At 35.9% G+C, this 17090-nt stretch overlaps 2 gene segments (V, D, J or C); both read left to right on the forward strand.

Moving 5' to 3' along the window:
- Window positions 1-10156, forward strand: part of LOC127952942 (Ig mu chain C region membrane-bound form-like) — a 371759-nt gene extending 361603 nt beyond the window's left edge. The window contains 5 exon segments of the C gene segment in view: window positions 4528-4578; window positions 7547-7849; window positions 8496-8816; window positions 8933-9229; window positions 9453-10156. Of these exon segments, the coding sequence occupies window positions 4528-4578; window positions 7547-7849; window positions 8496-8816; window positions 8933-9229; window positions 9453-9787 (1307 nt within the window).
- LOC127952940 (Ig mu chain C region membrane-bound form-like) overlaps window positions 1-11198 on the forward strand; it is a 210593-nt gene extending 199395 nt beyond the window's left edge. Inside the window, 2 exon segments of the C gene segment in view lie at window positions 10596-10750; window positions 10903-11198. Of these exon segments, the coding sequence occupies window positions 10596-10750; window positions 10903-10914 (167 nt within the window).
- The last annotated feature ends 5892 nt before the right edge of the window (window positions 11199-17090 follow it).

Genomic DNA, 17090 nt, shown 5'->3' on the forward strand with positions numbered 1-17090 from the left:
ACAGGTAGATGTAAGGGATAATTATACAGAGTATGCTCCATTTCTTAATAACGGCATTGTGTCTCTGCCAGGTCAAGAAGGAAAAGTTTCTGTGAGGATCCTGAGAGATACCGGAGCTTCTCAATCATTCTTATTAGAGGGAGTTCTTCCACTCTCAGGTCAGACTGCAACCGGGAGGGATGTATTGATTAGGGGAATAGAAATGACCTTTTTAAAAGTCCCCTTACATAAGGTACATCTTACATCTGATCTGGTAACTGGTGATGTTATTGTTGGAGTACGATCTTCCCTTCCTGTGCCTGGTGTTTCTTTTATCCTGGGAAATGATCTTGCTCAGGGAAATGTCTGGGGAACATCAAAACCTGTACCATCTACTGTTGTAGTCTCCTCGCCTGTGTCTGCAGATGTTCCTGATGAATGTGGTTGGAAATTTCCCCATGTGTTTCCTTCCTGTGCTGTCACCCGAGCCAGAGGAAAACAACTTAAAGCTGACCAGCTGGGTGAAGTTTCTTTACATCTTGACAGTGAGGTAACCATGGAGAAACCGTTACCTGTTCATTCTGAGGATGATGTAGATGGGGGTGCGTTTGTTCCATCAGATCAGGTCGATGATGGGACAGTCGAAGGTGAACCACTTGGTATGTCCTTGACAAAAGACATGATTTCAGATTCATCCGATTTATTTTCTGAGGAGTTTGTATCCCGGGAGAAGGGAGTATCAGAGGATCTTTTATCCTCTATTTTTCATGTCTCTCGAGAGAACTTGATTCAAGAACAGTTAGCTGATGTTACTCTTAAACCTTTGTTCTCAATGGTTTGTATCGAGAGAGATATTGAGACCCAGCTACCCTCTTGTTACTTTCTGAAAGATGGGATGTTGCTTAGACGGTGGGTCAGTGAATCTGAACCCATTACTAAAGTTTATGTGCAGGTAGTAGTCCCTCTTAAATTCAGGCAGTCTGTGGTCAGGTTAGCTCATGATAGAATGGCTGGACATATGGGAGTGAGGAAAACATACGATCGGTTGCAACGCAGGTTTTTTTGGCCTGGTTTAAAAAGAGACGTAGCAAAGTATGTTAGAACTTGTCATGTGTGTCAACTCACTGGTAAGCCAAACCAAAAAATCCCTGTGGCTCCTCTCCAATCTATTCCAGCGATCTCAAAACCATTTGAGTATTTACAAGTTGACTGCGTAGGTCCTCTACCAAGATCAAAGACCGGTCATTTGTATTTACTTACCGTTATGTGTCTGTCTACCCGGTATCCAGCTGCGTATCCTGTCAGGTCCATCACTACCAAATCTATTCTCAAAGCTTTAACTGCATTTATGTCAACATTTGGCATTCCTAGAGTTATCCAGTCTGACCAGGGCTCTAATTTTATGAGCCGTCAGTTTGCTAAAGCTTTGCGACAATTAAAAATCAGTCATAACATTTCCAGTGCCTATCACCCTCAGAGTCAAGGGGCCCTTGAAAGATTTCATCAGACCCTGAAGTCCTTGCTACGGTCATACTGTGTGGAGCTTGGGTCTGATTGGGAGGAGGGGCTGCCTTGGTTGCTTATGGGAGTTAGAGAGGTTACTCAGGAGAGCATTGGATTCAGTCCAAATGATTTGGTGTTTGGTCATGAAGTTCGTGGTCCAACTGCTGTTCTAGCTGACAACTGGATCCCTTCTGAACCCTCCAAAAATGTTTTGGATTTCGTGAGTGGTTTTCGATATCGGCTGCATGAGGCTCGAGCAATTGCTCAGAGAAAACTGGGGAAGTCACAGAGTAAGATGGAGAGGTTATTTAACAAACAAGCAGTGTCTCGTAAATTTCAGGTCGAAGACCAAGTATTAGCTTTGTTGCCACTTGCAAGTAACCCTTTTCAAGCCCGTTTTGCAGGTCCTTATCCAGTTCTTAAGTGCCTTTCTGGACAGAATTATCTCTTGAAAACCCCCGAACGACGCAAGGGAGTGCAGGTTTGCCATATAAATCTTTTAAAGCCTTACTTTCCTCCTGCATCTTCGGTGGGTTTAGTAACTACTGTGCCAGATGGTTCTTCACATTTGACTGGGGAGGGGACTTCCTCTTCAAAGAGTTCCTTTTTGAGTTGTGATGGAGATGACGGTGTTCACTTTCCTTCTCGAGGAGTTATTGAAGGACGATTGAATAATTCTGAGATGTATCTACAGTTAGCCCATCATTTACCACATCTATCGCAGTCTGAGAAGAAAGACATTCTTCAGTTGGTCGAGTCGTTTCCCAACTTGTTCTCTGATGTGCCTAGTTGTACTACAGTGATCGAACATGACATTGATGTGGGTTCTGCTTTACCGATTAAGCAGCATGCGTACAGACTAAACCCCATAAAACGGGAATTGTTGAAAAAGGAGGCGCTTGCTCTTGTTCTGGCTATCCAACACTTTGAGGTCTACCTGGGATCATCTGCTAGTCCGATTGTGGTTTATACCGACCATAATCCTTTGGTGTTTTTACACCGAATGAAAGATCGTAACCAGAGGATAATGCGGTGGAGTCTCTTCTTGCAACCATTTTCCCTTGACATTAAACACATCCGGGGCAGTGACAATGTCATTGCCGATGCCCTATCCCGAACATAAAGGTTGTATATTTTGTTGTCTCCTTATTTTTTTTTGTTTTGTTTCTTTTCCCTCTACTTGTCTCTTTCTATCCTGTTTCCTAGGGCCCAGGAAGCAGGAATCCGGAACCAAGTGGAGTGGGATCATCGGTGGAAATTTTGATGTTTTTTTTAGTATTCCTTAGAGGAATACTTTTTGTGGGGGAGGTGTTACGCCTGCCTGTTTGCCCCCTGCTGGCTCTGCTACACAGTGCAGACGTTAGTTGGGCAACAGGTGTATTCAATCCCCAATCAGTATTAGTATAAAGATCAGTGCACCTCCAAGTGAACTCTCTCTCTCATTTCTCCCATTCTTTTATTTAATACATATTTTGCTCATATATATATCATTTTCTCATTGTTATTGTTAGTGTCAGATATTGTTTGTTTATTTAATAACCACACGCGCGTGTTGTTTTTCCCCTAGACGTCAGTTTATTTTGTTTGTTTAATTGTTTGACAATAAATTTGGTTTATTGTTAAAGCATTTGTTGTTGGCCTCCTTTATGTTGCGGTTTGGGAGCCAGCCGTAACAATGAGCTAGGAGAATTTTTCTTGAAACCCTCCCAAACAACATGTGTTGATGTAGGTTCTGTTTGACATTTTTTTAAAGGTTTTCTGAACCAGAAACTCAACTATTTTCTGCAATTCTCCAGCTGTGATCCTTGGAGAGTCTTTAGCCACTCAAACGGACCTCCTCGCCATGCATTAGGACGATATAGACACATGTCCTCTTCCAGGCAGATTCGTAACATTTTATGTTGATTGGAAATTCTTAGTTATTGTCCTGATGGTGGAAATGGGAATTGTCACTGCTCTAGCTCTTTTCTTAAAGCCACTTCACCAATTTGTGAAGCTCAATCATCTTTTGCTGCACATCAGAAATATATTCTTTGGTTTTTCTGATTGTGATGGATGATTAAGGGCATTTGGGCTTTGTTTTCCCTCCACTTCATATTTCTGTGAAACAGGAAGCAATGGCTGGATAATTTCATGTTTATAATGCTGGAGCGCTCAAAATTGTGAATATGAATGGGAATATACTTCAGAGATATTTTACTCATAAGAATTTCTAGGGGTGCCAATAATTGTGTCCAACGAGTATTTGAGAAAAACATTAATTTCATAATGATATTTCCCCTCCGTTAAATTCTTATTGTCCAATGAAAGGATACATTCTTGTGATTTTTTAAAATAAAAAATCAAAAGGATTAACAATGCAGATGAATTTTCACAGCCTTTTTTTGATCATATTTGCCAAGGGTGCCAATATTTGTGGGCATGACTGTATGTAGGCCTATGCATAAATGAATTACTGAATGAATTTTATTTATTATTATTTTTTATTTTATTTTATTTTTTAGTAGGGCAGATGCAGGAAGGGTTTGGGTTTGACTTTTAAATATCAGTGTCTTCATGTTTTGGATAGTTTTGGACACTTGTGTATACAATTTTCACTGAATCCATTTAAAAGAAAGGTAAAATAGCAAATGTTGGCTTTGAGGTTTGATCACATGAACATTGCTTCTTCTTGTGGATTTTTAGTTAGTAGCTCAAAGGCACCAGTCACTGTGTCTACTACTTTGACTACTGGGGAAAAGGGACCAAAGTCACCGTTTCATCAGGTAAGATATTGTCCATACTTTCTGTTATTCCATTTTTATACAGTTTTGAAGATCATGTATTTTTATTGCAACAAAATAACATGCAGCCATATTTAAAATGTTTGTCTTTGCAAATAGTGGAAAGGGGACGTCGGTAAACGTAGTTAGGCTAGGAACAAGGAAGTGCGCACTAAAATGTGTCAAAACTAGTCGCTTTGAAAAAAATGGAGGCCAATGGCAAGACAGTGTAAATATACTATAGGGTTATGGTATGGCTCTTATCGTAAATCTTCTCGTTGTGACGGTGCTTTTGACTACTGGGGAAAGGGAACAAAGGTGACCGTAACATCAGGTAAGACATTCGATTTTTGTTTAGTTAGAGCCGAACTACAAAAAATAACAAAAATAAAATAATGCATGAAAAAAATAATGCATGTTTAGTAGCAGACTATTTAGTCCACTCGTTTAAAAAAAAGAGACAGAAAGAAAAGTCATGGACAATGTTGCATTTAATTATAAAATAAAAATCATTGTAGCTGGGTTTGCTGATATATGTATAAATCGTTAGTGTTTTTGTGCGCTGAAGAAATTAAAAGTATCACTGTGACTACGCTGCCTTTGACTACTGGGGGAAAGGCACTTCGGTCAGAGTGACATCTGGTAAGAAGTCAAATTAAATCTTTAATAAGCGCTGACAGTTGTTTTAAATATAATAGCACAACTAAATGTCCGTTTTACAAGAATGAAAGTTAGACTAAATTAAAAGGATAAATAGTTCAATTTGTGGCGTAGGAAAATAAATAAAAGTGACTTGCCGCACGAGCGTACATAATAGCTATTTTTGTACAATATCCATGTCTAAAACTGTCAGTGTGACAATGCTTTTGGCTACTGGGGGAAAGGAACCAAGGTCACTGTCTCTTCAGGTAAGAAAACCCTATTAAAACAAAATCTGATCTAAGTACGAAAATTGTAATAGGTAGGCTAATTTGTCAGAAAAAGAAAAAAAGAAAAAAGAAAAAAGGTTTTTATATATAAGCAGCATCTAAATGTCTATTTAGCCTATAAGATGCGGACAATCAAAGTCAGGACATGTCATGAGTTTCACTAGAAACGCAAAGATTCACATTAATTACATTTGACATGTTTTGATGTGTAGCCTACACGCATTCAGATAAAACAACTAATCGGCTGCAGGTCGTTTAACAGATCATGGGTATTTTTGAGTTGCATTTTTATACTGCGCTGTAACATTAAACGAATATCGTGTAACTGGGCTTTCGACTACTGGGGAAGCGGCACCAAAGTCACCGTAACAAACAGTAAGATTTTATTATTAATTGCCAGGAAAGTTGTAGCCTATCGTAAAATAAGACAGAATGTAACGTGTAGGTCTATGTGTTATTATTTACAGTTTTCTGATTATATCTTAAGAGTTTTCAATTGATTGTTGCCAAATGAATGTCATTCCATTAGAAAATGTTAAAGACTATGGCTACATGCATTTATAATATTTCTTTGTATAGCTACTAAAAAACGAGTCAATAACAGCATTGTTAAACGACTGCTTTAACTGTTCATTTTTATTGCAAGCGTTGTCAATTTGTGCAACTATTGTAAGCTGAAAACAGCTATATATAGGCTAACTTAGTAACTAGACTGCAGCGTGTCTCGTGCGTTTAAGCTTTTACCACTGCTATGGCCAATACATGTTATATTTTAAAATAATAAATGGAATTCCGCTATTACTAAGACAATACAATTTCTAAAATAAAAATTCAGTTCTAAATAGGTCGATACCCAACAGTTGTTTAATAAATAATGACTAATTGATTTAGGCTTATTATTCTTTTCCGAATTATTCCTAAGTTCAATATGTGTGTGTGTGTGTGTGTGTGTGTGTATATATATATATATATATATATATATATATATATATATATATATATATATATATATATAATTAATTAATTCTCGAAAGGTTGGGGTTGTTTTCATTTGTTCGTTTGAGCCATTTTAAGGTTCAATTATCGATATTAAGAAAACCTCAAGGTAACATTTTATTTTAGGGTCTCTTAAATTATTAGCATGCATATAACTAGAATATTATTAGCCATTTATTAGTACTAATTAAACATGTGTTAATGCCTTATTCTGCATGACCTTATTCATTCCTACCCAGTTTCTAAATTCAACAACTACCTTACTGAATGTATTGAGGGAAAGCAAATTTATTGAGGAAAAAGTCGTAGTTAATAGCAAATAAGTGTTCCATATTCTAAAGTGTTACCACTATTTACTACGACTTGTGCCTTAATTATACTCATAATTTTCTGCTTATTAATAGTTAGTATGATAGTGGTCAAGGCTGGGTATTGGGTCGGGTTAAGATATGTAGGCTAATATCATCATGCAGAATACATGCTTTACAAGTCGACTACTAATAAATGGCCAATATGTTAATAATTGGCTTGATAATAAACAACTAGTTAACAGTGAGAATTGTTTCCTATACTAAAGTGTTATATTTGTTTGCTTTAACATACACACTGCGTACATTATGTGAACTGATTCATTAGAAACGAACTGAAAAGTAATCATGCAGTAAAAATTTTCAGTAATAAATAAGTTTAGATATAGTCTTTAACACTTTATTTATTACAGCATCCAAAAAAAACAAAATAAAAAAAACCAATCACCTAATCCGCAAGATTTTGTGTTTTATTATGCGACTCGACGAGATATTTTATAATACGATTATAATAGGATTATATTTGGTCAATCAAGCACTCAGCATCACTAACAACTGTTTGTGCTCTCAATCTGTGCTCTCTGACCTCCAATCAATATTTAATATCCATGTAGTAGCCTTACATACTAAGCGTGTACTCACACTAGGCACGGTTGCCTTGAACCGAGTCCGAGCGCGATTATATTCGGTCGTAATGATGTCAGAAGACACAAAATAGCATCTGTTCCGCGCTCCGGGCGATTAGCGCGCAAACTGCATGCGCACCGCGCCCGAGCCCAACCGAACCGTGCGGCACTAGCGCGCCACGACATATTATCAGATGATCTGCAAAGCCACAGGATGATCGGGACATCGAAGCAAAGTCTTCGATAGCGATGTCTTTCTTCTTGCTTAAATCCAGTTAATCGCCATCGTTTTGTTTTGTTTTATTTTTATTCAATTGAATATTTGTTATATTTTATTCGTTTAATCAATCCTTCCAGTCATTCATTTGAAATAGTCTAGCTGTCTAATAGGTCTAATAGTGTTCATATGTATATTGTCTGAGAACGATGTATTGTCTCTACAGCCGAATCATCTGCACCAAAGTCAATCTTCGCCATGTCCCAGTGTACTCCTGATACTTCTGGGTATGTCACCGTTGGCTGCATGGCAAGAGGTTTCGCACCTGAGGACTCGCTTACTTTTAAATGGACGGATAATACTCAGAAGGAGCTGAGTGACATCGTGCAGTATCCAGCATTCGGGAGTGGTGGACAATACACCAAAATCAGCCATATGCGCGTAAAAAGCGATTTGGATTCCCAAAAACCATACAAGTGCGAAGCTTCAAATTCTAAAGGAAAAATAGAAACTGAAATTGCTGTACCATGTAAGTAAATGTTTATTATTATTATTATTATTATTATTTTAATGTCTAACATTTTACATTAGCTACTTAATGTGTCTGTCTAGGCTATCTTGCTGTTGGATTAAGATTATGTTGTTGTGTCTTTGTGGAGGCTGAAGTTTGATTGGAAATTTTAGCACACTCTTTGGTTTAACCAGTAAACCTGCCGTTATGTCAAGCAGTTGTCCTATATCAAAGTCTGATGTCAGTCAATGTGTACACCAGCTGAGAACAGCAAGGCCACAAATATAGCTAGTCTAAAAAAGCTAGAACAGAAAAACACATTTTGGGTTACACAATTTCTTTAATCAATTAAATGCCCCGAGGCTTTCAGAAATACCTAAGGTAATACAATTACATATGAGAAGTTTCCCTGAATCAGAATCAGAATGAGCTTTATTGCCAGGTATGTTCACACATACGAGGAATTTGTTTTCGTGACAGAAGCTCCGCAGTGCAACATTACAGTGACAGAACAAAAACACAATTTTTCATTAAATATAATTATACAACATTTATCACTGACGTTCAAACTTAACCACAAGTGCATCTTATGGGCTTGCTTTAAAAGTTGCACTATTTTCTTTTGCTTTTCATGTCCCCTCTGCTTTCTCCTGTATGTTGCCAGCCCCACCTCCAGATCAACGTGCAACCGTGTACTTAACAGTACCTACAAAAACGGAGTTAGAAAATGAAACAGCAACCTTCACGTGTTTAGCCCGACGGTTTTCGCCTAAAACATACACGTTTGAGTGGTCTCTGAATGGTCAGAAGGTGACAAATGTGATAGACAAATATGAAAAAAGTGAGAAGAATGGCTTGGTAACCGAATATAGTGCCACGAGCATTTTGCAAATCAAAGCCGAAGAGTGGAAGAAATCAGAGAGCAAAGTTAAGTGTAAGTTCGTGCACAAGGCTCGAAATGAAGAAGTAGAGGCCGAATATGCAGGTATGTTTTCCATTGTGAACTGTGAATGTTTTGAAATTAGAAATGTTTCTATTTTTTTGTTTCTTTATTCATATTATTTCAAATTAAATCATATCTACTTTCTTACTCCCTTGTAGCTCAATTTGCAATGACACTGAAGCCACCTATTCAAAGTGAACTATTTGTAAACAAGAGAGTTGTCTTGGAAGCTGTTGTTTCTGGAGATGTAGAGAATGCAGTGAAAGGTGCTGCAGTGTCATGTGACATGAATGCAGCTGTGACACCAGGAGAAGTCAAGTTTTCCAAAGATATTTCACAGTTTATAAAAAAACACAAAGTCACTGTTGATAAAAAAAAATGGTTTGATGGTGAAAAGGTCACCTGCACCATCTCTGAAAAAAAAATCAAAGAGGTGATCCATTTTAATAAAGGAGGTAAGTCACCATTTTAAAGCATGAAGGTTATGAATCTGTATTCGTCGATGCTGAAAAATTTGACAATTGTATTGTCTGGCTAAAATGAGAGAATGCTTAAAGACTATGGGATGCTTTTTTGCTGTGTAAGATCTTTAACTGTCTCTGTACACTATTAATTTTTTTCCACTATTTTGCAATATCACTGATGTTTGATTAGTTGTTATCATTTTCTCCAATTCAGGTGGACAGGATCCCACTGTTCACATTTACAGACCTGATTATAATAACAGAAATCATTTCTCTCATGTGTGTGAGGTCACCAGCCCTAAACTCGGTGATGTCTATGTAATGTGGAAAGTGGGTAATGGTCCTTACAAAGAGGGCACAACCAGTGCTGCCACCCATCAAAAGGACTCAACGTCTGTTTTCAGCATCCTAACAATGACAAAAGAAGAGTATGATGATCCCAAAACCACCATCACCTGTGCAGTCATTCATGCCTACATAGACAATGGAAGTTCTCCATTACAAGTGTCAACAAGCAAAAGTAAACAGGGAGAAGTTTCATGTGATTAATGTGCAAGCGTTCCCAAACTGTCATTGTTCATCTGCTGTTTAGTTTTCCAGTGCTTATGTCATGTTGCTCTCTCATCAGATTATGTAAAGTATCTTCAGTGTTTTTTGTGCATATTTCTGTCTGTATGTCTGTATCACTTTACTGCATTGTTCAAACATCAAAGTCAAATTACACTCAAGACTAAATGTTTAATTTGATATTTACTTACATGTTGCATCTAAGTAAATATGGTTACATAAAAACATTGTCAGAACGATATCATAGAGCTTCTTTATGTCTTGTTCTGTGCTTACTGTACTGCTGTTAGTCTATAATATTACATGTCATTTTTGTGTTGTTTTACAAGCAATAAATATTTGTTTGCATGATTTAGTCCAGCTCTCACATTGTTTTTCTAATCAGAAACTTGGTGTGCTTCTCTCTCTGCCACCGTTTTTTTATTTATTTTTTTATTAGAATATATATTATTATGCCAGTTGAACATAATAGGTTAATTGAGAAGCATACTATAAATGTAATAATATAAATTTGTAATTTTTTTATAAAGTGCACTATCAATGTCTAACAGACAGGACTATAACTGTATGTTTGTCTCTTCAGTATACACTCAGTTGTGTGTGCAAATGAATGTATGTGAGTACACGTATGCAGTGTTACTCACATGTGTCACATGTGTTAAGTGTTACTAACTAGATGTCTAATAATATTTTACATTCAGGATGTATTATTTATGTTCTCATTTACAGTATGTGTTGCATCATGTGCTTACCATACATATGTCTCCTGTACATGTGTTTTCTTTTTTAGGTGAGACGCCTGAGCCAGACACAGGCTTTGCTCTGGACTGCAATAAAGATGTTCTTGAGGAGGATGAGTTCAGAAGTCTCTGGTCCACTGCCACCTCATTCATCTTTCTCTTCCTCTTCTCTCTGACCTACAGCGCTGTGCTCAGCTTCTTCAAGGTAATACAAATATTATCAAATATCCTGCAGAGCATTTTAAGTAAGATGACACCTTTTGTAACTTTTACTGCTTGTTCTTAATGTTATATGCCTGCTTCAATTTAGATTGTATTATGTCTTTAATGTGTATTTAACTATATATTTTTTCCCAGGTGAAGCAGTGATGATTTGTTAAAAGAACTTGTGAAGACCCCAAGGTTTCTTATTTGTTCTGTGACAGTAATTAAATGTTGGTCGAATGTATTTAGGAACCAAAAAAGGAGAATAATCACTTCATCTCTATCTATCTTTTGTTCTGTCCATTCATGTATTTCTGTGCTTTTGTCTGAAAAACATATTGGCTTTCTGAGATGTTGAAACTACATAATTTGCCTCTGTGCACCCATTTGTGAAGACACTGACAAATATGTACACATATCAATAAAGTCTTATTAAATCTCTGTCAAAATGAGATTTTACTCTTTTTAATATTAAATCAGCCTCTAACTACAAATTACATAATCTTGCATTTTCAGTAGATATTCCTGTGATATTATTATAGATATCCATAAGGAGATACTAAAATGTGAGAATATTATAAGAATATGACCTCAGTCTTGATGTGTTTGCTGCATATCTGAAAGTATGAGGGCAAACACATCTGTAGATTTCTGATGAATTGATAAATCAATCAGATTAATAAAGTAAAGCTTTTTAACACCTTTGGAATATTTTGAAGATGTTGTTTTGTTATTTTAAGACTGTACTCAAATTCCTAGAAAAGCTACAATTTATGGTAATGCAAATGTGCATTGCAATGTGTTTCACACTCTTGGTTTTCGGGTGTTATATTTAAATACTTCATCTCTGGGGATTCTGGGGATCCACAAGAGCAGACGAACTTCTCACATTCAGCAGCTGCAAACTGTCAAGCACTCAAGGATCTTTTTTTTTTTCTTAATAATAACCAAACAGTAATAAACTGAACAACAAGTGCAGTTTCTAGCAAGCATGATGAGCTGCAAAGAATTAAAAACAATTTTGCATGTTGTAAAATGCACATTTTATAAACATTGTTTATTCTGTGATGTGATACAAATTTAACAATATCTTCTTAACATGTTGCATGCTCATTAATATACTTAAGTTTCTTTTAATTACATTTTGTGGCATATTCAAACTAAACTGAGAATTCGGAGTGTTGCATTAAATCTTCACAGTCCTTTTAATGTCTAAGAAACATTGCTTTATGCAAATATGCTGGGCAAGTGTTTAATTTGACTAAGTACTCTCAGAGGAATTTTAGAAGGTCAAAAATAGATCTATTCGAGAGCATCTGTGTATTCAGGGCTCTCTTTCTTCCTCTTTTTTTTTTTTTTTTTTTTTTTGCTCACACCTGCTGAAGTGAAACTGCATTCGTGTTGATGACAAACAATTCTTAGGAAGGTTAAAATGTTCAAATTTAAAACCAAAGCCAGCAAAGACTTATTTTATTACACTTTATTAATGTTTAGATTATATTTATTATATTTACATTTGTTAATTCTATATATGGTTTACTTTAAACTTATAATGCGTAATTCAGCAATGAAAAAAAATTAAATAAAATGTGTATTTAATTTGGAAAAGATGTAAAATATGGGCTACTTTATTTAAAAAGCACAAGTTGATAAATGTTATGGGTAATGTAAGTCTTAAAAAATAATAAGTATTATATATATATATATATATATATATATATATATATATATATATATATATATATATTCTCAGTTCCTGAACGCAAATTGTGCCAAAAAGCCTAAAAAGTCCTCCAATTGCACTTCATGCAAGGTCATAAACGTAGCTTACTTGTTTTTGCATCTTGCTGTCTCTTGCGCCCTCCAGTGGTGAAAACTATTTACATTGTATTTAACAGTCACGAGTCCTCAAGTGAAGCCGAAGATGCGGTTATAACCTATATGACCCATTTGAGTTTTGAAATGCACTTTGTGTGTAGATTTGATTGTTTTAGCCTTGTCTCGAACCCTGTCTACCATGTAAACACACATATACCTCAGATAAGTCCCTGAAAAGGAAGAAACACAATTCCCATAACGGTCATACGTATGCCCATTTGTCCAAACCTGGATCCCATGATACGAACTTCAAAATCGTAATAATACAGTCTTGATAGATTTATGAGAAACAGAAGGCATTAGTCCACCACTCGGTTGTCATGTGGTTGTCCTCCTGACTGCGTTACTCACGTCACGTGACAGCCCCACACTGGGAAAAATAAATAAATAAACGGTGCAAATATGTAGACTACCATTAATATTACTAACATATGCACGTGAGGTAGTATTATGTAACTTTAATTTACTAGAGTAGAGGTAAATTAAGTTGTGTTATTTCCAGAAGGTATCAACCCAGTGACTTTTGCACCTAATTTTCTGAGAGTACATACATTCTTATCATAAAAAAGCAAAACCAAAATAACTAACTAAAAGTTAATATTCAAAGCCAGTACTAAACTGTTAACAGTGCATATAACTTTTATCTTTTTTTCTTTCAGAAATGAATATAACAGTTTTGAGATCTACTGATTTCAAAAGATTTCTTCAAAATGAACGACTCATCACTAGAATGATGGGGAAAGTCATCTGACTATTAGGCCACGACTTGAGAGCATGAAGAGTGCACTTGAACGCCCTCCATTTTGAGGAAAAACACAGTGAAGTAAACATTTCGGGGATTATTATCACACCAGGGTTACACTCTCTCACACTCTTATTAACTATGGTGTTCATAATGGGACATCCTTCAATAGGCTATGTTTATGAATTTGTGCCTTTACTCCAGTGTTGACAGAAGTCACAGAACACTTGACATGTAAATTCACTTTATTTCAATGAAGAATTAGTTTTAGTTCAAATTATAATGAACATGTTTAATCTTTGCTCAAATTTATTTATTTAGCCTATTTGTTTATTGATTTATTAAAATGACCAAACATGTTAATCACTAAATACCACATAATAAGATGAATCAAATGCAAATCAACATGCACATGATGCACTTTACAGTGAATGGATAGATCGACATTCAAAGTTAACGTCATAAATAAAATGGCGGGTTAAAATCATAAGCAAACTATTCGATTAATGAAGCAATCACGTATGCATGTACAGACAAAATGACAGCTGCCACTGACAGGAGAAACACGTTTCAATAAGATGTAGATTGAAGTGATTTCAATGCTACACGTCCAGTACCGTGACGCGCCAGTAGGCGGAGCTAAAAGGCAGTGGATCATCCCGACGCGTCTTGCTCTGTGTTTCCCTGAAGTCCACTAATGCACTTTTGATACAATTTCAATATTTAATTTCGGATTATGAAACCGTCTGTAATGCATTTCTCAGCAATGATTCTTCTTGATTTAAATTTTCAAAAGTTTCTGGAATATTAATGTCATTTAATAAAGTATGAAAAAATCGTGGAAATGCTGGCTTGAAATTGGCCAGTTTAATACAATCTTTATTTTCATTGATGATTTTGATGCTTCATAAAGCTCCATATATGCTTTTCTGCGTGTTGGATTGTTTGTTGTTTGAATCAACTTTACAAAAATTTCTTGAAAAGTCTGACATTTCCCTCTTACCCTGCTTTATAAACACTAGAAGTAAAGCATTAGTTATTGTCTGGTTCTACACCACTGTGCTATAACTACGACCACGCTGATTTACACCTCTACATAAACTCTATGAGACCCGAGACTAAATGAAATATCTAGTTCACGAAATCAGGAGCACGTTGAAATATTCACCGAGCAAAGCAAACGAAATTGTATTTTATTTTTATATTTGTTTAATAGAACAATATATTTCCGCGAAGATTTCACACGGGCCAGATGTGGGCCGGATCTGGGCCAGCACTATGTTGCTGTCCTGTGCGATGTTACGAGGTGCTGTCCATGGCAGTGGTGCTGAATTGGTTGATATCAGTACTTCGATAATTGATCATTCATTCTGTACAGGCGCTGATGTGTGTAAGCGGTGTTCTTTATAAAAGAAGTGTTGTGTATTTTAAATAAAGTCACGGAACTCTTTCCTGTTAGAGCAACAAACTTGTTTTTAAGTTTTACTTTCGCTTTGCAACACATCACGTCAGGGTCTTCCGAGAAAGAAAAAATATATTCCCGGAGCACCTCGGTCGCCTTTGATTTGGCAAAGCAATTCGCTCTATTGCATTGTTTGACCAAACTCCCCATCACCACAATCATTGCTTCAAATAAACTCCTAAGCCTTTACTGCTGATATAGGCAATATCTGGCTAATAAGCTATAATAAAAAAGCTAACAACCATAAGTTTAACGACAATTTTAAATGATTTGCATGATTACCCTCCTGGGTGCATTAAAACTTCAGAATTAAATGAACTATGATCTGTAAACAGTGATAAGGTTTAGCTAGAGTGCCGGACGAACCTTACGAAAGTATGACTTACAGACGGTCACGGTATATTTAACTACACTGTTAAAAATCGCTGTAAAAAAACGGCCAAATTTCGACAGTAACATACTGTTTTTCAGTAAAACAGTGCATTCTGGGTAATATTCATCGTTTTCGAGAAGTAGCCTGCTGCTATATATCGTAAATTAACAACGTTCAAAGTCGACACTCAGCGGCTGTGTTTCAAATCACACCCTACACCCTCATTCACTATTCCACATGAGTTTACTAATATAGTCCACCTAACAGAGAGAATGAAAACTAATTAGTGAATTCAGACAATGATCAACAGCTGCTGTTAACGAGTAGAATCACTGAAGAAAAAAGAAACAAGACAAACACAAGAAATACAACTGACTTCAGCCACAGCTTTAGATGAAATCAACTGAAGATTTCAACAATCAACAAACAGCTTTATCAACTTCACTCATTACTAACCGGACTGACTTTATTTCTATCAGATCAGAGAACAGAGATCAAAAAATCTTATTGAGAATTACAGAGATTTAGATGATAATGTTACTGTTTCGTCTGACGTCACCATTGTGGAGATCAGTGTTTGCTTTAGTTGGGCTCCTGACCATTGACTTTTGTACTTCAACTTTTGTTTCATTGTTATATTTGTATCTTTATGATACATCTGTTACAGCAATATTAATCTTCATGGTCAAGTGACTATGACGGTTTCTGTCAAGCATGATCTACTAGACTGACTTGTTGCTATAATAGTCAATTCATAATTTGGTGTTGAAATATATGAGTGAATAACACTTTTCTTTTGTTTGTTTCTTCAATTTTATAAGATTGAACGGTTATGTGATTATCTGGATATGGATTTAATGAAATTTTGAGCTTTAAATATTTCGGGCAGCAGTCCTCACAACACTGAAAGAGAGACATCAACAATCAGCATATTAATCTCAACAATGGTGACAATCAAAAGGTTTATGATGCAATGCATGCTGGGTACCAGCACAGGATAAAACTCATCCATGACTCCCAGCATGCATTGCGGCATGAATAAATTATGCCCCTGAATTGTTCACTTATTTTCTTGAATTCTTATGTGATTATAATTTTGCATTTGTTTTAAGTTTTAGTAGCATGTGTTGTGATGGTCAGAGCTGATCTGTTCATTTATTTTGTGGATTGTCACCATTGTTGTGATTCATACGCTGATTCTTGATGTTTCTGTCTAAATTTCAGCAAAGGTTTTTTTTTTATTATGAGTGAAATTTTCTTAACAGTCTTTTATAACTTATGGCTCAGAAGTGTTCATTCTTATGCTGTAATATCAATATTCAATAAGAGAAGAGACACGGGATTAGATCAGAAATAATAGTGTTTGTTCTTGTCAATATATAAACAAAATATCAGATTTTTTTTTTCTTCTGTGTACTTTTGTTTTGCTATAACAAGTTCCAAAGACGCATTGTTACAGCATGTTAAAAAAAACCTTAGTTGTTGAAAAGTCATGTTCAAGAGCCCAACTAAAGTAAACACTGATCTCCATCATGGTAGTGAAAAAAACATCTAAACCTATTTAACTCTCCATAAGTTCTTCTGTAGACATCTGACAGAAATAAAGTCAGTCTGGTTAGTAATGTGAATCTGGTGAAGCTGTTTTAATAGTTGTTTAATCAGATCTTGAGAGATTTGATGTATTCTTTTATTCAGTTGATTTCATCTAAGGCTGTGGCTGAAGTCATTTGTAGATCTTGTGTTTCTCTTTCCTTCAGTGATTCTGCAGGTGTTTATCACTACACTAATGCTCAATCATCAATTAATCACATAATTATCTTATTAACTTCACTGATTCGGTGTTACTCTAACACTCTGTAGTGTGCACACATTATAAGTGTTCATTT

Source organism: Carassius gibelio, chromosome B3 (assembly GCF_023724105.1).
Source record: "Carassius gibelio isolate Cgi1373 ecotype wild population from Czech Republic chromosome B3, carGib1.2-hapl.c, whole genome shotgun sequence".
Lineage (NCBI taxonomy): Eukaryota > Metazoa > Chordata > Actinopteri > Cypriniformes > Cyprinidae > Carassius > Carassius gibelio.